This window comes from Dermacentor silvarum, chromosome 9, assembly GCF_013339745.2.
Source record: "Dermacentor silvarum isolate Dsil-2018 chromosome 9, BIME_Dsil_1.4, whole genome shotgun sequence".
Classification (NCBI taxonomy): Eukaryota; Metazoa; Arthropoda; class Arachnida; order Ixodida; family Ixodidae; genus Dermacentor; species Dermacentor silvarum.
Window position 1 is genome coordinate 131,955,831 of NC_051162.1, and position 22,295 is coordinate 131,978,125.

General features: G+C 48.2%; 1 protein-coding gene across 43 annotated transcripts in view; it reads left to right on the forward strand.

Moving 5' to 3' along the window:
- The window catches only part of LOC119464352 (YLP motif-containing protein 1-like), a 56,536-nt gene that overhangs the window by 14,899 nt on the left and 19,342 nt on the right, over positions 1–22,295 (forward strand). For 2 of the 43 annotated variants that reach the window (XM_049656144.1, XM_049656140.1), the window contains exons 4-7: positions 6,942–9,022; positions 11,475–11,708; positions 18,205–18,363; positions 19,220–19,377. In XM_049656144.1, the coding sequence (XP_049512101.1) occupies positions 6,942–9,022; positions 11,475–11,708; positions 18,205–18,363; positions 19,220–19,377 (2,632 nt within the window). The remainder of the gene's footprint in view (positions 1–6,941; positions 9,023–11,474; positions 11,709–18,204; positions 18,364–19,219; positions 19,378–22,295) is intronic. The other 41 variants (XM_049656157.1, XM_049656164.1, XM_049656156.1 and 38 more) reach the window with 41 other exon arrangements.

Here is a 22,295-nt window from a genome sequence, read left to right on the forward strand (position 1 = left end):
CCAAGGTTTTTTTTTTTTTTTTTGTCCGAATTATTGCAAGAAAGCCTTAGAGCACCTAAAACCTGCTGGGGCAGCAGTCCTTTACCATTGAGGTCACGTTTTCTTTACAATTCAATGCAATCCTTGGCATTCTTTAGCATTCTTACCATGCAGCCCGTCCACCGTTTTCAAACTCCTTGCAATCTTATCTGATAAGCTAAGAGTGCAAGCGCTGATGGGCCGCTTGCGAGTGTCCGGTCACAATCGCGCATCGGTCGTGCCTATCAAGATCAGCAATGTTCACTTCCATGGATAGTGTTATTCTAGGATAGCTTAGGGCGGAGCAAGTAAAGAAACGCGAGATACCAGGCAGATCTTGAAATGTCAGTCTCGGAAACACACGAAATCCGCAGCTCGCCGCTGCCAAAATGTGCGCGAAACAAGTGCACCAGTGATTTAAATATACATCAGCCAATAGAAGCACTCCGCATGCACCATGTGACTGCAGTAACAAATAATGATGTTAGTTCACTCTTTTCGTGATCGCGTTTATCGCTTTTAGTCTTGCGTGCAGAAAATGGCACTGCAGCTTTCTTAAGATTCGTTATCTCCTGTTTACGGTTATATCAAGATGGCAACGTTGCGACAATGGAACATGGAGGAAGGAATACACTAGGAGGGAGTGTCACATTATGATCTTGAAGCCTAGTTATAAAACATATAATCGGAGAAGCGGGCCCTAGTCATGTGATAGGCAAGTGGTAGATTCTAGTCGGCCCGCTTTGGTTCTGTTTGCTGCGGGTGTTTCAGAATAGGTGCATGGGGTACGGCCTGACAAAGAGACACCGAGGTTAGTGAAGGCTCAAGCGTGTGAAGCAATAGAGTCTGTGTTATGTTAGTTAGGCGCAACCACAGGTTACATAGATGTGGCTTGCTGCATAAGGAGCAGGCAGCCACCATGGCTCTAGTGAATGAAGGCGTCGGGTAACCGGCACTATGCCCAACAACTTGAGAACCACCTCAAGGATGACCGGTTGTGTCTCGGGGTGGTTTCAGGGAAGCGAGGAAACCTTTTGCTCTTCAAACGTGTGCAGACAACCAAGCCACCCTTCCAACGATGATTCGTCGCGTTTGGGGACGTCTTCTGGGAAACAATGACGCCTTCGCCCCCGCAAACATGTGCAGGAGATCGAGCGAGCGTCCAGGGTCTGCAGCGACTGCTTTCCTGTCGGAAAAAATTTCATCGCTTCTTGCGACCAAGGATGGACTGTTGAGCCGGGGACCCCGAACATATTTAAGGCCATGCTGGCCCATTGTTAATGCAGACGGTCCCAGTTGACACTGTCGTTCAGCTCAAAGTCTTCGGCTTCTCTGCAGACCGGTGAGAACTCAACAGGTGCGTCTCAACAGTGTAATGACGGTGCACCACACAATCTTACGAAATAGTGCACGTAAATTTGAAGGAGAGGCAACGAATTCGGTGTTTAAAGTGCAGGCAGCTGCAGTTTACTTCTCTCAAAATGAAAGACGCACTGCATAGTCTTTTGAGACCAAAATGTGTCCCACAAAACATATCCTCTCATCCTAGGTACAAGACAAAATTAGGTGCATTACAAAAATTTGCAAAAAAAAAAAAAACGCATCGCACTTTAAGCAGAACGCCTATGCGAACGCCCATGCTCGGGCGTTCTTGACGGTTTTCGAGGCGAGAGCACTAGCAACTCCATTAACTGCGGTGGCAAGCGCAAGTGAAAATATTGTTGTCGTGGGTCAGGCGCCTCAGCCTTTCTCCATGTTTCAAGGCAGCACATTTGAAGCGAACGACAAGCGCGGTAGCAGAAAACCACCTGTTACTTCCTACAGGCCTGTGATGGCAGGCGCCGCTAAAAGTTACCACGCACTGAACAAATCTCGAATGGTCTGGCAACCATGTGGGCCGGATCCTATGCAAGAGGTGTCGTGCAAATGGCCCCGGAGAATGGGAAGGGGGACCGTCAGAGGAGGTTGGCTTGCCGATGCTAGTGGAGTCATGTGACACTCCCTCCTAGTTTCTTTCCTTCCTCTGTGCAACGGAAAGCCACGTGATCCGCGATGCAATGGCACCTCCCAAAGCCACACTGTCTTTCAGTTTTTGGTGACAGCACACTAGGAAAATGCTGTTCTCTCTATTTCTATCGCGTATTTTGTTCTAATATTTCACCACGACGTAAAAGAAGGTCCGAGGATTGTGAATAAAATTAATCGGAAAATAGAAAATTTGGATAAATATACCATTTCAAGTGCTGTGTCCCCCCCTTAACTAATTTTAGCGCGTTTGCGGTTTAGTGCTGGCAAACCAAGGCGCCTGTTTACCTCCGGGCTTCGTATTGTCATGTTATTCTCTGGTTTCATGTAGTGCTTTTTCATCTGTGAGGTGCATGACGTGCATTGTTGCTTCGGTGTGCTCGCAATACCTTGGCACAATGTTGCAAAAGAAGTACTTTCAGATGTTTATTCTAGAGATTTCCCTCGCATTCAAAAGTACGAGTGAATGCACTGGTACAGCGAATGTGAGGAAAGAAAATATAGTCTGAGCTTTCCGCATGCAAAGGGGGGCTGTCCCCGTCCTCACGGAGGAGATGGTGCCGTGAGTAAGCTGCCAGAGGTGGGCGGTGTACATCCGTTGTTCAGTTTGCAGTTTCGCGCGGGTCGTCGTAAGCTTGTGTGGTATAATGGAGATTTTTAATCCATTGTCTCTATCAGGAGCTCGCCAGGAATGCACTAAACCGTCGTTAAACCTCCGACGTCGCAAAATCGGGGCACACATAGCCGGGGTTCCACTGTGTTTCTGCACACACACGCACACACACACACACACACACACACACAAAAAAAGAAACGCCTGTAGTATTGAAGTTGGTGAAAGGGATTGGGAAGGCCACAAGAAACGAGCATGTTCACTTCCACCAACACCGAAAGGCTGCGAAAGCAGTATGTCTTTGGCTTTGAGTCTGAGGGCACCTCCAACATGCTTGAAGCTTCCGTGTACGGCACGCTGTATGATTTTTGTTGGTGCTTGATAATCAGGGGTGGGACTCCTGCGCCAATTCCGCCATTTTGATACAAACGCAGATTACTGCGCTAAACACAGAAAATTGACTGAAATTGTGCCTCGCTGCCCCAGAACCGCTTCGGTATGTGTGCTCCGGCAGTGGCTGTGAACAGCGAGGTGATTCGTTCCACGAAAAAAAACCGCGTCCATTCACATTCCGCAGACCGCGTGACGACGCCTCCCGCACAGTTTCTTGTGATTTTCGCGCTTATAACACTGGACTTTTCGGCAGATCCGGCAAGTGGCCGGGCGCGCACGCGGCCTCTCCCGGCTGTTGTCACTTGAGCTGTCAAAACGGCCAGGGTGGCTGTGTTTAGAGTGTACTAGACTACGGTTGAGTGGGCCGAGCAGTGCAGTGCTCCCTAGCTGAGGGCGCTGCGAGCGAACTAGATTCTAGGGATACGTGCGCTGCAGCGGGTTAGTGGACGGGCGTCTCTGTCCCCAGGGCCAGTATACCGTAAAAATATTCCAATCTGTTTTTATGCCTATATGGGCGAGGCCTGAGCCATTTTAACATTTTGCGAAGGGCTAATGGTGGATTTGGAATAAAAAGTCGCAGTTTCGCCCAAAGGGCAAAGCATCGATTGCGATAGCAAATTAGTCGACAGCTATGCGAAGCAAGGATAGTAGTTTTATCCTCTGTGTAAATTTGCAAACATTTGCTTACTAACTAAATTAACAAGCATGGTCTCACGCGCGCACAAGCAAACATGAACGCATCTCACCTAATGACCGCAGAAACTCGCTGTTTCGAAACGCTGGAGTGAGGAAGTGCGGCAGCAGCAGCGAGTGAATTGACCGTCGTGCTGCCTCTTGCTTCAACGCGAATTAAGAGGCGAAAACACAGCCGCATGAAGCTATGAGCACTCGCACTCTGTCCCCATCGCAGATCGTTCTCAAGATAGGGCTTGCGCTGCGGCGCCATATTCGGCAGCAGTCGGTGAACGCCCCCCCCCTCCCTCTTCCCCTCCTCCTCCCACGGTGCCTTGCGCGCGACCGAAGATGCTTTCTAGAAACCTCGTTTTCCTCCCTTGCGTGCGCGTCGGCTCACCCTCGCACTCTTTCACTCGCACATACAGCATACGGCGCGTGGCGACATTGTTATTGCCCCTTGACTTTATAAGGAACAACACGACGATGGCAGAAATGCACCTGGAATGTCCATATAATTGCTGTCTCAATAAAGGCAGATTGGAATAGTCTTACGTTACACCAGCCCAGGGTTGATTGCGGCTCTCTGGGTATGCGGTGACAAATGGTGACCCAGAAATTATCTTAGCACGTCGATTGGACAGCATAATTTGAGAGCATTTTCCACTATCTTCATAAGCGTTGGCACGATAATATATAGTTCGATAGTAGTAGTTCCACCTATGTTTTCGGCTTTACAGGAAAATATGCGCCGTGCTGCCGCTCGACCCACTCTTCCATATTCTAGTATGCTATAGGTACAAAGCGTGCTTCTACTGTGCGCTTTGTGCTGGTGTATTCACTGTTTCATCGCGGTCTCGAAGTGCGCTGCCATATTCCAATATTACACCAAAACTTAGATTGGCCTGCTCCAAAATCCAATTTTGTCTGCGCAAAGCTGCTCCATAACGCAATTTTACTTGCTCCCAAAATTGCTCCAAAATGACTTTGGGCAGTCCCACCCCTGAATAATGCAAGCCACATGCTTTGCTGCTGAGGAGTGTATTGATGGCTTTATCACTGTGGTTAAAAGGCATGCACTCAAATAAAGCTCTTTAAAGGGATACTAAAAGCAAATATTAAGTCAAGCTAAAGTGATAAGTGCTCGAGAACGTTTAAAGTGCCAATATTATTGTGAACAGAGCTTTTGTAACTGAGAAAGTGCAGGTGAATGCAGGACATGATTAGAGACTCCCCCGTAACATTTAAGTACTAGCCCGACGACAAAGGCACTTCTCACTATATTTTTGTCAACAGCCCTCAACGACTCGTAGTAAAAATATAATTGTATTGCATTATAAAACAAAAGAACTCATTGACGTTGCCCTTGACGACATGGGCAGTCGAAATGTTTTTTTTTTTTTCTCCACTCTGTGCCACCCGCTCTTTCGCATTTCAGTAGTTTCATTATCGCATAGTGCTGAGCTGGTTTTGTTTGCAAAACTCGCACAAACTGCAATTAGCAGAGAATGCCACGTCCATGTGATGTCACAGAATTCCCAAGCGGTCCATGCTACTTGGCGAATTCAACGCTCTGTCATGGCTCGATTTCTCCATGGCCGTGTGTTTGAGTTTTGCGCAGAAAAATGTAGTGCCATCTGTTGGGCGCCTATTTACTCACCAACGACAGTAAAGGGCGGGGATGCCGTATGCACCAGCACCACTCCCCGTTCGGGGGCGGGTCATTTGAATTGTGCTAAAGTTATGGCGCAATTCAAATGCAATTTCTTCAGATGCAATTTTCTTGTAAACTAAGCCTTTTCTTGGCACTGAACGAGCGCTGTGAGGTTTCTGGAATGGTATTTTAACAGCCCATGTTGACTTAGTATTTACCTTTAGTGTTCCTTTAATAGCACTGCGCAGTTTTTTCCGAGTGAAGTTTTTTTTTGGCTGCCATCTTGAATTTGGGGGCAACTCTGAATAAGGACCGTTTCCCCAACATTCCATATATTATTCCCAAGTCGGGGGGGGGGGGGGGGCTTGTTCAGTATTTGACTGCAAACATAGCACTTCATGTATCCTGTCTTTCTGCAGCACAGTGTCTCTCCATGTTACAGAACAGTGCACTTAGCCATGCTCTTCTGCTGACCACATAGTTTTGGTTTAGGATCTCAGCCATAGTGGTGACTCCAATGCAGAGGGGGTGGAATGCAAAATGTGCGTGCCTTGGGACTTGTACTCCTAGCCGGTCAATATTAATCTGCACTAGCTCCTGCACACAAAGCCCTTTGTAGCTGGTATGAGTAAAAACTGATCAGTGTATCCCAATTAATTCTGTCTGTTGAAAATTAAGCTTAACTAATTTGTTGCATCTTCAGTATCATCGAACACACAAAGTAGCCAGACGGATAAAGAATTCAAATTCAGGGCATATTGTCCCGTACAAAGATGCATACTCCAAGTCCTGAGGATACCTCGAGTATGGAAAAACAATGGTCAGTTTCTTCTATGCACATTGTTGTGCATTTAGAACAGTACACCTAGGTTTTCCACCGGGGGGGGGGGGGGGGTATTTTTGTGGAGGGGGGGGGGGAAGCAAATACTTTTCATAATATGCAATTTCCTTGCTTTAGCTAGAGGAATCCAACAGCAAATAAAATGCCCAAGAATTATAATAATCATGACACCAAGAATGATGACTATGTTTATTTCTTCAGCGTTTTACGCAAAGTAATTTAAGAGTGAATGAATAAGTACAAGAGAATGATAGTGTTTTTGTTAATCAGGAAAATTCTACCTCTAGCCACCTCCTGAATTGTAATGGCAATGTGCACAGAGCACTGAAAGTACACGTTGGACTGATGAGGCTGGACGCGTTGGGGGGGAAGGTTAATTTGGCCTCAAGGGGGAGGGGGGTGTTAGAACCCCCCCCCCCCTCGCCCGTCGATGCGCCACTGATTTAGAACATGCCTAGCCACTTGAGGAATCTTTCTGATGTGTAGTTTATTACAGTCAAAAAGAATGAAAGAAAACTGCAGCATGTCTAACTTGACCACTTACTGGCACCCAGACGTCTATGTTCCGTGTGTTTTCTCAGCACATTCTAGCCATAATTTTCATTGTAGTTCACTTTCGAGGCATTGTCTTGGCGTACTATTGTGCATGCAGCCCCTGAAAGGCATATCATTTGTGTGCTGGTCTGATTGTTGGCAATCTTAACTTGAGAGGCCCTTACACACAGGTGCAGCAACGAGTCAGCCAGCTGGTCAGGCACCTCCAGCAACCAGTGCTCCTGCAGCAGGAGGTGCTCCAGCTGCCCCATCGCAGCAGCAGCAACAACAGCAGCAACAGCAGCAGCAAATGTTGGCCCATCAACAGGCCCTTGCTCAGCATCAAGCGTTCGCCCAGCAACAACAGCATCAGCAAGCCCTTATGCAACAGCAGGCACTGGTGCCCCAAGCTGCAGCAGCAATGTTGCCTCAGGCAGCTATGGTACCCCAAGCAGCAGCCATGATGCCACAAGGCATGATGCCACAGGCAATGGTTCCACAGGGCATGATGCCACAGGGCATGGGACACCAGGGCATGGCCCCACAGGGTATGACTCCCCAGGGAATGCCACACCAGGGCATGACCCCACAAGGCATGCCACCACAGGGCATGATGGCACAGGGGATGGGGCCACAGGGCATGATGCCCCAAGGAATGATGGGCGCAGGCATGATGCCACAGGGCATGCCAGGCATGATGCAACACCAGGGTCCCCCTCCATCCCAGCAAGAGCAAGGCCCCCCCTCAGGCATGGGACCACCACATCGAGGCATGGGTCCTAGGGGGGGCATGGGCCCCCGAGGCGGAATGGGCCCACGAGGGGGCATGCACCCGCAGGGAGGCATGGGCCCACCACACGGGGGCATGGGTCCCCAGGGTGGTATGGGTCCCCAGGGTGGTATGGGTCCCCAGGGTGGTATGGGTCCCCAGGGTGGTATGGGTCCCCAGGGTGGCATGGGGCCTCAAGGTGGCATGGGGCCTCAAGGTGGCATGGGGCCTCAAGGTGGCATGGGGCCTCAAGGTGGCATGGGGCCGCGAGGAGGCATGGGGCCGCGAGGAGGCATGGGGCCGCGAGGAGGCATGGGGCCACGAGGAGGCATGGCTCCCCAGGGTGGTATGGGGCCGCAAGGAGGTATGGGTCCACGGGGAGGCATGAGCCCCAGAGGTGGCCCGAGGGGTGGTCCACGAGGACGTGGTGGACCACGAGGTCCTTCTGACTTTGGACCCTACCGGCCCCCACTGTCCCCACAGCAGCAACAACAGCACTTCCCTGGAGGCCAGCCTGAAGGGGCAGATGATGATGGCGATGGTGGTGGCTTTGGGGGAGGCAGGCCCTTCGGAGGACGAGATGGGCCACGTGGAAGGCCCCCACGGGGTGGACCTCCAGGACGTGGGGGACGTGGTCGCCCATTTGGTAGTGGTGGGGGCCCTCCCGAAGAACCCTTTGGAGGTGAGCCAGACTTTGGTCCTGAAGGTGACGAGTACGAAGGTGGCCATGACCAATTTGAAACACCCCATCACCATGACTTTGGGCCTGCTCCCCCGGGCAAGTTTGGAGGCCCTCCAGACAAGCCAGAGTTCGGTGGGATGCGGCACCCATCACCGTATGTGTGGCAGAACCCAAACCAGCGAGGTGGGGGCAGGGGGGCACCGAGGGGTCGTGGTGGGTTCTTTCCTGGCCAGCGCCCTCCTCCTCCCGATCAGTGGGGTGGTGGCCCTCCTGATGACTGGAGGCCTGGCCCGCCCGATGACTGGAGGCCTGGCCCTCCCGATGACCGAAGACCTGGACCTCCAGATGACCGGAGGCCTGGACCTCCAGATGACCGGAGGCCTGGACCTCCAGATGACCGGAGACCTGGACCTCCCGACGACCGGAGGCCTGGACCTCCAGACGACCGGAGGCCTGGACCTCCAGACGACCGGAGGCCTGGACCTCCAGACGACCGGAGGCCTGGACCTCCCGACGACCGGAGGCCTGGACATCCCGACGACCGGAGGCCTGGACATCCGGACGACCGCAGACCAGGCCCTCCCGACGACAGGAGACCTGGCCCCTTTGATGACCGGAAGCCTGGCCTTTTTGACGACTGTAGGCCTGGCCCTCATGACAACCGTAGGCCTGGTCCTCCTGATAACCGCAGGCCTGGGCCTCCTGATGACAGGAACTCAGACTGGAGTGGCGGCCCTCCTCCAGAGAAGCGTTGGAGAGGTCCACGAGAAGATGAAGATGATGTTGTAGCTGGTGGACGTCCTAACGGGGAGCCTCCACGTGTAAGTGCCCCTTCTTTTTTATCAACATTGTTGTTGCCACCAGCCTAAATAATGCCCGGGTCATCCAGATGCATTTCTTGTCACTTTATAGGAGTATCTGTTAGTGTTGCTGAGGGACAACTGGGTGGAAGCTTTGAGAGGCACTTTCATGCAGTGCACTGCCGGCTGAATGTTTGTGTATCTCCATTTACCAGAGGTGTGCAAGTACTTGCAATGTGCAAATATACAGTAAACTTCAGGTTAACGAAATTTAAGATGTGAATAATTTTTTTTTAGTGTGGCTTTTGTATTTTCTTTATTTGTCTTTTGTGTTTTCTTTCGTATAGCTAGTAAGTCTAGCAAAAACTTAAAATGTTGGTCGAGTCAAAAGTTATTTCAAGTGTCCTTTTGCATGAAAAGTTTGAGGGGCAAAAAAGTCATCAAAGTGCACGCCGGGTTGCGGTTTGGTAGGAAACACATCTGCGCCATTTGTCGTGTTGTTAAATAACTTGCGGATGCTGCGGGGTGAGCAGCAGCTCACAGAACTCGGAGAAACACAAGAGCTGGTGATTCCCTCTGCCGCAAGGGGGGATGGGGAGGGATTGAACACGCAATAATGTGATCAAGCACGTGTGGGGGAGGAGGAGGGAAGGAAGGGACGTGGCGTCTTCTTTACGCACACAGCCCTGTAGGTAATTTGTGGCAAGTGATGCCGTGCCACATAATCATATCATGATTTTTGCACGTAAAACCCCAGAATTTAATTTTTTATCTGTGGCAACTGCAAAGACAGAGCCGAAAGGGTTGGTGCGTTGATGCGCATCTAGTGTTGGCGGTCGCCTAATCTAAAGTTTCCGAGACTGAAGCATTGGTTCGTGTTTCATTAGCTGAAGGCCAACGCACATCTTGTACAGCTGTACTCTCTCAGTTGAATACTTTTCCCTTTCACTTTTGCATGACGTGGCATCCATTGCTTTGTCTCATTGGAATCCAGTATGCATTCTGTCCACTGGCCAGTGATCATTTTAGGAGAACTCCTGTTGGCTGCTCTGCTCACCGCATTAACGCAGTACTGATGTGAAATTTTTGACTTCTCATATTTCTTTTTCGTCTTTTGTGTGAAAGTTCAAACACTCCACCATAGAAAAAAATAGTAGCAAGTGTCATCGTGCCTTAAAGGGACCCTCACTCCACCCTATTTGAACTTTTGGTTATGCCCGAAATTTTGTAGGGTGCCATGTGGGGAGCACGCTATCGGAAACATTTCTCAAATTGGTGTGTCTTTAGAGGAGATAGAGAAATAGAAATGTTGCATTGCCGTGCTGCTTGGAGGCATGCTTCACTGTCAACATAGACTCTCCGTTCTGCTTTGACTAGCGCGCCTTCCCTACCTTCTCCCATACAGAAGCCAAAGGACAGCGTTACGTTCAGGTCATGAGCCTCGCCTCTCTCTATATCTTTTTTTTTTCTTCCTCTTGCTGCTGTGCAGCACACTTCCAGTGGTGGTATTGCGCATTCTGCATTTGACAATTTACTAAGGTTATGTGCCATATTCTGTGACGTTGCGAGCAGTGCATCCTACATGAGGTATTTGTGCATGTGACCTTGACTGTCTGGAAGTTAGCGGGGCTCCCTCGAGAGAAGGGGCATGCTGGCTTCCATTTGAAATTTCAGCTATTTTCATGCCCTGCAGCCACTTGATAGTACTTCATAGACCCGATTGCTTCCGCTTGATCTTTGCGCCACACTTGTCTGTTTGCAAGGCCCTAACCTGGTCAGGGGCCCTTTAAATTGCTATACAGTTGGACTCGGATATATCGAACCCAAATATAACGAATTATTGTACATAACAAACAGCAGTAAAATGCCCTTGAAAAAGTTTGTATACCATTTTTATTTTATATATCGAATTACCTTTATATCGAACTTTCTTGAGATCCCCTTCAGGTTCGATATATCTGAGTTAGACTGTAATACTTGTTTCTAGAAAGCAGGTCGTGATGTCATGATAATGTAGATGACGAGAGGTCTGGCATTTCGAGACCAGCTTTAGTGTCCCAAGTGTGTGGTGGGATTTTCATAACTTTGAAAACATGTGTCAGTACTACTTGAAAGTTTCAACCCCAAAAGGGATCTTGACAACCTCTGCTTTTTATGATTGATATTTTTTTTACTTATGATGAGCCCGTTCTGTTGGGTATTTTGCCACTTTCTGAATGGCATGTTGCGTGCAGCCAAAACAATTTTTTTATTTCACGTAATAGGTGGCAGTAGACATTCTATCATCATTGCTTTTATGGAATTGGATTTTGTTTGCAGTCATTTCTGTGTTCTAATTATGTTATTGAAGCATATTGTGTCAAAAAAGTTGTCGGACAGCTTTTGTTTTTGAAAGAATGAGCCCTTAAATAAGCCGTTTTCACTGCATTAGTGCGTGTGGTTGTCTGGTGACCGTGCTGCACCCTTCCTGCAGGATTTTGAGCCCCAGCCGGGCCCTCCACGTCAGCAACCACCGTTTGACCCAGAACGCAAGGATCTCAAGCGAGACATGCCTGAAGGAGAGCTGCCCCCGCACGGCAAGGGTGATCCGGAGGCTGAGCCCGAACGACCACCCCGTCCAGAGTCTGAGATGAACGAGGGTGACATGCGCGGGCGACGTGGCCCGGGGGGACCCCTGCCGGTCAGGAGCCCCCCACGACCAGGGCAGGCAAGTGCCTTATGCTTGTTCGTGCCATTTAGCTGCAGCTATCGCTTCCTGTCTTGGCTGCACCAGAAAACGGAATCAATTAGCCAATTTCGCCCACCTGTTTAATTAATTTTTAAAGGGATACGGACACAAAATCTGAAAATTTTACAAAAATGCTGAAAATGAATCCTCAGTGTGTGATTGCACCGAAAAGAAGTAGTCGCTTAGCTCATTTTTGAGCCGATGGCTTTATTTTTGGCGTTTTTGTGAGCCCTTCGACTCGCCGCCCGACCTGCGGGAGTTGGAAGGCGTGACGTCACAACACCCTCGTCGGATAGCTAGCCGACCGGCCGCGGTCATTCGAAGCGTTCCAACGCCGCCATCGCCAGCATGGATTTGAGTTCTGGTGCGTCTACCAGCGATGAGTACACGTCTGAAGACGAGGACAATTCCAACTTGGCAAGAAATATTACCGCTTACGGTTACGAGCCTTCGGCGTCAAGCGACGAATAAGAGTAGGCAGCCGTGGAAGTGCCGGTCAAGTTTTCGCGAAACCGTAGCGCGAAGATTGCGCTCTGCACCAGACACTTAAGTATAAGCCGCATGCACGCGATCTTGCGCGTGACAGCGACAAGGGACGTGGTGGAGATGGCTGTCGCGTTCGCTCGTCGCCTACAAGTCGTATCGCATGCGATCGACGAGACGAGCGACAACTTTGAGCGACGTCTCCCCGGTGTTGCCGGTATGAGGGCAGCAAATACCGTATTTACACGATTGTAAGTCGACTCGAATGTAGGTCGACCCCCCCCAAAATTGCATGTCTCAAAAGAAAAAAAAAATGTGTGTGTGTGTGGGGGGGGGGGGGGGGAGAAAAACCACACGCATTTCACACAAGGGAAATTTATTGATGGCGTTGCTAAGACTACTCATCGTCACTAGAGTTGACCTCACTGGTACTGCTGCCGTCATAGCTGCTGCGGTCCCACAGTACGTCGTCATCAAAAGTGAGTCCACACTTCGCGAACGACCGCACCACGACATCGCGCGGTACAGCCCCCCACGCAGAGAGGACCCACCCGCACACAGTAGCCAGAGAGGTCAAATTTTCTCGCGCTGAAGCCGCCACTGCCACACCACACGTTCACTGACTCCAGACTTGCGTCCCGATGCGCAGTTGTTAGTTTCCTCAACATGGAGCATTCGCAATGCACACGGACGCTGTTGAGAACGAGCGCTGAAAGTTCTTGGCACTCATGACAGGCGCGACGATTCAGCACAACAGCAGAAGTGACAGATGCGCGCGGCCGTCGAAAACAATCGTATCTCAAAGAAAAGCTCTTCCGCCAACTACTAATACCCCCCAAACGACGGCTCTTCTGCCAACTACCAGTACCCCCCTAACGGCGGCTCTTCCGCCATCTACCAATACCCCCTAAACGGCGGCTCTTCCATAATCGATGCTCCCACAAGAGCCGTGCGCTCATTTGTGCGCGCAATCAAAATGTATGCAATACAGTAAATTATTACGCTACGCTTCTACCATAACCATAAAAGCGTAGGTGCAAAGTTGTAACCACGCCGTAGCGCCCCTGATTTCTCATTTCTCTTGCCGTTACTAGCGGTACACGGTTCGGTTTCGATTCTAAGTCGACCCCCCAACATTGGATTGCCAAATTTGAAAAAATGGGTCGACCTACAATCGTGTAAATACGGTACTTGCCGAAACTGGTGTGACGCGTGCTTTATTAATTTAAGTTGATGTGTTTTAGTGTAAAGAGCAGCATAAATATTTCTAAAGGTCTTGCACGACGTTATTATCCTTGCACGTATCAAAATCTAGTTGTTTGCTCGTTCCGTGCGACAATTGGTAATACTTGACTGATGTATATCCAGTTCTGGCTTCGCGCTATTGGCTAGTCGCTCACAGCACTTCTGGGCGACGAGCAACGAATTCTAGATTTGCAGAACCCAGCGATCGAGCGACAAAAACAAGCCATCTGTTTGCGCGACGGCCCGTTTTGTCGCTCGAAGCCGTCGCTCCTCGCCGTCATGTACAAAATCGCTCTCATGCAGTTTGGGCTTCATGCAATAATAATTTGTCATTTCCTGGTGTAAATTTTCGGCAGTGGCGTAATCGTGCTGCTGCCGAAAATTTACACCAGCAGCCATTAACTCGATGCCAGCAGCGCAGTAGAATACACTTGGTTACTGGAATATTAGCTGTTTTTGTCTGTTTGAGCTCTGTGCTACCAGGTGGCAGTACCATACAGGCCGCTCACGTTTACGGTTCTGCCCGAACGCCCCAACGCCCAAGTTTACCCGATTACTGGACAAGCCAAAGCTCTCTAATAGGCAGGTATCCAAAGTTTACGCACCTTCTCGTCTCAGGGAAATGTGTGCGACGGCGTGTCACGACCGATAATGCTGGTATAACAGCAATGTCTGTGCATTTCCTTCTGCCGCGACGAACGCGTCAATACCGAGCGACGACCACGGGAAGCCTCATGCAAGACGCACCACCTACGTGAAACGCCGACGGGGATAGTGTTTCAGACTGACCGCACGCTAAGATTGCCGAAAGGGGTTAAACAAACGCTGCAAGGGACCGACACCCCTGTAAACACTGCGACAGCTGTGGGCTGACCTCGGCCGGGTGGGTGTTACGACGTCAAATTTCAGCTTCTCCGGCGGACGCTTGGAGGCAAGGTGCAACAGAAATTCGCAAAAGAAAAGATGTTTCTCGTTCTTTTTTTTCAACGCAGCTTGTTGTATTCGTCATTTTCAACAGTTAAACCTTTGTTCCGGCGCAAAAAACCACCCTCTAACTTTTGTGTCCGTATCCCTTTAAAAACCCCAGGTAGTCAAAATTAATCCGGAGCCCTCCACTACGGTGTGCCTCATAAGCAGAACTGGTTTTGGCACGTAAAACCCCAAAAAGAAGAATTGCTTAAGAAGTGCAGAAAGTCGCCACATTTAAAGCTTTCTTTAAAATTCTAGCATAAAAAAAAATATAATCAATCTTGCATGACCCATCAGGCAAAGTAAGGGTTGTAGTAATGTAGTACGGGTTGGCCGCGAGATGAGAGTCTCTCTGCCTGGTGGGCACTGGCTGAACTCCAGATAGTGCGGATTGAGCTGTGCGTCATCCGCTAGGCTCTACAAGACCGTTTCTTTCATGGTTGCAACACAGTCGTAAATGCTAATTTGCATTTTTTGATGGTGTACAAAAGAATTTAGCCTTGCGTTGTTGTCGTTGTGCTGTAGTTAGATCAGTGACTGCCAGTGTCGAGCACGCGAAGTGCGATTGTTGCACCCTCCAGGTGCCACAAGTGTATCAATTTTATTATCGCTTAGTGCATCAAGTACATCACAAAAAGCATTTTACGTTCTTTTAAACAAATGAAGTGGTAGCAGCAAGACAAGAACGCTGTGCTCTAGTGACTTGTCGCGATGCATTACTTCGCAATCTCTCCGATTCCTTGAAACGTGATTTCCGGGGTGCGTGAACATCACTCAGCAGTAGAAAAAAGAATCGTAAGCATGACTCATATCATATAGCGTTGTACTTTCTATTACGACAAACGCATTTTGATTATTGCAGTAATTGCATGACTCTCGTTTCGCGGTTACGTGACCAGAGGTGTTCTTTTATTATGTGGTCCTGATGCCACTACCGTGGATTAAATTCAATAAGATCCTTTCGTGCTCTACCCGCACGGTGTATGCTTTGGGAGCGAGTGAAAGCGTGTGAGGGTGAGCCGAGAGGAATGGCGGCTGTAGATAGCAAAGAGGTAGAGGGGATGGGAACGAGCTCGTAGTAATGCGATCAAGCATGCGTGAAAGGGGGGGGGGGGGTTGGCGCGCCTCTTTTCCTGGCATGGTGCGGCTGTGCATGGCTGTCAGCGTGTGCGCCCTGTTCAGTGACTGCCAGTGTCAAGCACGCGAAGTGCGATTGTTGCACCCTCCAGGTGCCACAAGTGTATCAATTTTATTATCGCTTAGTGCATCAAGTACATCACAAAAAGCATTTTACGTTCTTTTAAACAAATGAAGTGGTAGCAGCAAGACAAGAACGCTGTGCTCTAGTGACTTGTCGCCATGCATTACTTCGCAATCTCTCCGATTCCATGAAACGTGATTTCCGGGGTGCGTGAACATCACTCAGCAATAGAAAAAAGAATCGTAAGCATGCACTCATATCATATAGCGTTGTACTTTCTATTACGACAAACGCATTTTGATTATTGCAGTAATTGCATGACTCTCGTTTAGCGGTTACGTGACCAGAGGTGTTCTTTTATTATGTGGTCCTGATGCCACTACCGTGGATTAAATTCAATAAGATCCTTTCGTGCTCTACCCGCACGCTGTATGCTTTGGGAGCGAGTGAAAGCGTGTGAGGGTGAGCCGAGAGGAATGGCGGCTGTAGATAGCAAAGAGGTAGAGGGGATGGGAACGAGCTCGTAGTAATGCGATCAAGCATGCGTGAAAGGGGGGAGGGGTTGGCGCGCCTCTTTTCCTGGCATGGTGCGGCTGTGCATGGCTGTCAGCGTGTGCGCCCTGTTTTTGAGGTAATCTGCCGCGTGTGCAAAGGGTGGGCGTGCCAAGATAGTGTAGGATTGTGTGCGCTGTCTTCCTGCGTAATCTCGACTTTCAAAGACGCGTTGAAGCAGGAGGCAGACGAAGCATTCGCTTCCTGCGGCCGACGCTTTTCATTATAGCGTCGCCCCAAGGCGGGGCGACATCAGCCGTGGGGCTGGAGTGGACTCAAAAGCGTGGCTGGCTTCGCCTCTTACCGCCGATGTGAAGTATATGCCGTCGACACGGCATAAAATGGTATTTTTGTTGCCTACTCTCAAATTTAACGAATTTTTTTTTTGTGTGTGATTCAAAGTTGCTTTTTTCCGATTGTCTGATAATTTGAGAAATATTATGGCCTCTTATGGGTGTAAGAAAAATTCGTTGGCAACTGTACTTATTTGCAACAAATGTCAAATTTCACTGCAACAAATTTTTAATATAACGAAGTAAATTGCCGATTTTACAGACTTTGTTACATCGTGGTTTAAGTGTGTTTGGTATTCGCACACTCCTATGAAGTATTGTAGCTTGTGCAGAGCACATGCAATATTCACTTTGGCTAGTTTGTTTGCATTCATGTTTCCAGCGCAAACAAGATGATAAACAGAAAGATGAGTTAAGTGCAGGTATAGCAGGGTCAGATCATTCTCACTAAGGCCGATGCACTCTAGACTTTACTGCCACACGTGCACTTGCCCATGGGGAAAAGATTAGGCGAGCAGGCAAATGTTTGAAGCTCTAGCTATCTACAGAAACCATGACGGTTGTGTGAGTGGAGGGGGCACCATGTGGTGATCTCTTGTTATTTTTTTTTCGTTAGGGCTTTTTGGTCTGGGTTCTGCTCACAACATATGATATCCTGTTTTTTCACATATTGTTAAGCCAGGTGCATATTCACCTTTGTTTGTGCATAATGTTTGTGCCTGTGCACGTATCTGTAGCTGTCTTATAAAAGCTGTTGATGTCCAGCTCTTGTCCCATCCACTTCGCCTCTTTTGTGGTCGCTCGAGTTAGTGCTGCTAATACGAATGCATGCTGGGCCTACAGTTTTCAAGAGAAGTGAATGTGAGAAGGTTGAGAATTGTTGTGGGACACATGTGCGCGTGTTTCTTTGTTGGGTTGTAATTTCCACTAATTTATATGGCATGGGTTGACAGCTTGTCCTAACTAATTAATGACTACAGTTGAAAGTCATGAGTGTAACTGAAAGTTAGTATAGCGTGTGTTTGTCATGGGTCATATTCAAATATAGCAAGACGGGGGTAATTGGAGATAGCAGGGAGAGGCCGTCGTCCTGCAGTGGACATAAATATACGCTGATGATATTCAAAAGTGTCACTTGATTGTGACGGGTTGGAATGCACCTGGAGAGTCGTGACTCATGAGCACGGTGTAAGATATATACTCTTTAGGTGGGGACACTACTCGGCTTGCTTGCTAGACGCGATCGACCAGATAAAGTAGCATTGGCGCGCGCCGATCGGGCCGGTGACGGCAGCGGATACCTATCGGCTGAGCGATGCAACTTCAGTTCAAATGCAGGTGAGAGCTTGCACAGACGAGGAAGGCGCTCATGCCCTCTCCTCCACGTTCTCCCCTCTCCTTGGGGACCTACTTTTGCGCGTCACTCAATCATTTCGGATTACCCACCAAGCGCCGGTTGCTATACCAACGGGAGACTAAACCAATAAAACATTTTCTGTGTTGAAGTTATCTGTGTTGAAGTTGAAGATAGGTATCCACTGTTGTCACCGGGCCGATCGGCGCGCGCCTTTGCTACTTTATCTGGTCGATCGAGTCTCGCGAGCGTCCCCGCCTAAAGAGTATATATATCTTACACCGTGCTCATGAGTCATAATAGTCATGAGTGTCTTTCATACCTGTGTTTGGGCACACAGAGCAGTCAGTGAGATGCCTGTTGGGCTCTACGCTGCAGGATGTATTCGCCGAGGATCAGTGGGATGGCTTTGAAGACGGTGAGCCGTGGCCTCCGGGACCTCATCGGGGCGGCGGCCCCCCACCACCATGGATGGGCGGACCTCCGAGAGGGGGCCCCATGCAACGCCGTCCACCAAGGGGTTTCCCCCCGATGCGGGTGAGCATAGCGACAAAACCAGTCAGAGATTATGTGTGTTTGTAATGGCGAATTCAGCAAATTGCACCGGTGCGCACTAGGACGACGATGATTGGATGAAAGAATGCCCAGGTGCACACCAGTGTGATTAGCCGAATTCGCCACGAGTTTTGCCAAAGTGAGTAATGTGGAAGACAGTGCCCGCTGTAGCATGTTTTTAAATACAGATGTACGACAGTACTTGCAAATGTCTCTACTCCAACTTCTTTCTTGACACCTTGTCATATTCAGCGTTATTCTAATTCTAATTCACTTTGGTTGTCCTTATACATTAATTCTATGCTTCGAAGTTGTCCGAATAATCAAGCATGTCCGAATTAACGGTTTCTGAATAATCAGTCAGCGACTGTACAATAGTTGCTGACCGATTTATCCGAGCCTGATTGTTTGGATTCGCTTGTTTTTTTCGGTCCTACTTAGCGGACTGTTGTCCACTCCATAAAAACATCTGAAATCTCATCTGCCATTACATGAATATTTCACAAATAAGCATAATAAATACTTGTTTATCTGCAGTGCTGATCATTCTAGCTACAACTATAAAGCAGAGTGCCTGCTTTATATCAGTGACGTTGAACAAAAGTGACTTTTTTTATGAACAGGTGACTTCTTGAGTAATATAACAAGTGCTAGTGTTTCTCACCAACTTTAAGTACTTTATGGCTTCGACTGTAGCAATCTTTAAATTCTAAGGCTGGCAGCTTTGTAGATGAGTTTTTTCTTTGAGGAATTGTACGTCTTCTCCTTGTGGCCTGGCAGACCCAGAAGAGTGTCGTAGGATGATGATGGCAGCGCATGCGGGCTGTGCGCCATGCAGGGCGAGCCTCGTGGAGGGATGAGAGGACGCCCAATGCCCCCACCGGGCGGTTGGGACATGCCTGAGTGGGGACCCCCTCCCCCTTGGGGGGGCCCCATGCGTGGAGGGCCTCGGCCGCCCCCGCCGGAGTGGAGACCTCGCCCGCTTCCACCACACATGTGAGCCTGCAGCTGCCCCCAGAACGGCCGCTGTGCATTGGCATCGCCGAATTTTTTTTTTTCTGTGTTTTTTCCCCCCTTTTTTCTTTCTTTTTCTTGATCATTCCAGTTTTACGAGTTGCTTCCTTGAGAGGTCCCAATCCTGCGTTAAACTTATATCTGAAGCGGCCTCTGTCACTGCTAACTTTACCTGCTCGCCGTATCTTTTATGTTTCTGTTATGATTCCACGGAATTGTATCGGCAAGTATCACAACCATCATTGCTTTATACGAGACATTAATAAACAGAACATTTGAACTTTTAGATGGATGCTGTTGTTTGACTTGCCACACAAACTGTCGTTGCAGCCATGGAACTAAGGGAAGCCTCGCTCGCTACTTGCAAGTCATTTTCTTCGTTCCATAAGCACAGGTTCAGCGAAAATCTGTCTGCTCCAGTCTGGTCATGTTGTCTGGTACTAGATGCCATCAGCGGAGTGAAAGAGAACATGCATCAATGTTTACACAGTAACTACATCATCACTTGTTATATACAGGGCCTTGTTTGCTTCATGTGAACAGAAGAGAGCCTGTATGGGCCCTGAAATGACCTAGTTTAAAAATGCGGTCAACAGCCACAGTTTAATTTGTGTGATGACTTTTTCACTTGAGAACTTGATTAATATTAGGCTGCGGTTTATTTTGCTTGATGTTTCTTATGAGAGTGAGAGATGCATTGGATACTACCATAATTTAACAGGAATAATGCGCTGCCATATGTATTATCTGCGTCTTCAGTTAAACATCTAAGTATGGCAGACCAACTAGCATGTAGAACAAGAAATAGCACTAGAATGAATGCTTTTCCAACTCGTAATAGGATGGCACCTTTCGAACAATGCCCAATTTCAATGTGTGAAATTTTTTCAATGTACAATAAAACAGTGTTGGCACATTCAGAATCTATACTGCCAGTATAACGATGTCAGTAGTCATTGTCACATTGGTAATGTGTTTAGTTGAATTCAAGGAAACCTTGGGTGGAATGCCAATGCGAGCGACATTGTGGTTTTGATGCTAAAGTACAGTTTACTTCCTTTTATGTGAATTGTAACTGTTTATCCTTTCAGAACTTCAGTTTAATAGAAGTGTACTCAATTCATAGGCAACTTAACAAAGTCCCCGCACTGTTAGGGGGTTCATCTGAAAAGGTGTCTGCTGTACCTGAGAACACTCGACGTAGAACTCCTGTAAAGGTTGACTTTATTGCTTTGTGATGGATGAGTCTCTAGAAAGAAGCCATTGAGATCAGTTTTATATAGATTACTGTAATATACCAAGTATTGCCTGCCCCATTAGCAAACATAAGATTGATCAGAAATGTAAAAGCATGAAGAGCTCGCAAGTGAAGTGTGAACGCGTAATAAGAGTCGCCAAGAGCTGACATGCTTCGTAAATGTTTACACGGATAAACAGACGTTCTTACTGCTGCAGTCCACCGCAATTCATTCAACCCTTGCGGTACCACAAGATTTGGTCAAATTATCCGAAAGGTCAAGTTGACAAATGGCGTCAAAATTAATAAATTAAAATCTCTTCTATTGCATGAATTCGTCGTTAATGGCTTTTTGTTTCTTGCTTTTAAAGCGCCACTCAACCATTATTAAACAAGGAGCACCGACGTGTTCAGTGTGACAAAACATAAAACAAGGGTGAATGAATGGCTTCACGGGCAGGATTGTGAGCCACTAAAAGATAAAGATAACTATGTAACAGCCTTGCGCCTAGGGAAGCACAAAGTGTCATTCAGCATCATTTGCAGAATTTCTTCTGTTTTCAAGCATTTAGGGCATTTCAAGCCACACAGGGCACTGGTGCCCCCTGATGTGCCCTGTGTGGCACATCAGGGGGCACCAGTGGGGGTCAAGCGAAGCGAAGCGGCATATTTTCGAGTTAGTACTTAAACCAACTTTCCTTTCATGGTAATGTATGGTTTTCCACCGGGGCTTTCCAGTGCATTCGAATGAAGCAAAAATTCCAGTTATCCGAAGTTGAATGAACATGAGTCTACTGTACATGTCACTGGCAGATAGTACATGCTTTTGTGTAAAATGTAGACAGGCATACAATAAAACGCCGACTACTGGGACATCGAAGTCACCGCAGCGAATGTGCACAGTAAAATGGGACTCTGCATTGTCTGTGGGGCTGCTTTGGGGTGGTCAAGCGTTCTGTATTTGGTGAGAAAAGGTCAGTGGGCAATGTTTTGGGGATGTGTAATTACTTGAGATAATGCGATAAGTCCTTATCAGGGCTCAGTTTGTCATGCCATGAGTTCGATGATGTCTTCTCAACCAGTGCAGGTTACACGTCCCTGCCTGCACCTTATTCATCAATACTTCATCGATAATTAGTAGCCCCATTACCCCTCAATCCTATGGCTTCAGGCAATTTTTCATGGAAGGAAATAATATTTAAAAAGAAGATAAATAAAACTAACTCTATGCTCCTTGCTGTAATTGCCATTCAATCGTCTCATAACTGGAAATACTAGCATCCTTTGTGGCAGCAGTGGCGTGTTAAAACGAGTCGCGTGATCATTGTTGGCACTGGACAACTTCAGTTTAGCGTACACAAAACCTCTACATGTGCTGTAATATATACATTTGGAAAGCACTCAAAAGCTTCCGTGGGTTACGTAGGCTTGTTACCTTTTTGATTTAGCATTGTAGGCTTTGTGTGGCTTGAGCACCTGGTGTGACGACTAGGTGGCACCCTCTTCAACATGAATTTGTCCTTGCTACTTGCTCTTCATAAAAACTGGAAAAAATAATTAGTAAATCCTGCTTTTGCTTAGTTCTGTCTCGTTTGAAGGACAGTGTATTGCCAATGGTTTTCCGTTGACCTTGAGACTGGTTCTTCGTTGTGACGTTGCTAAG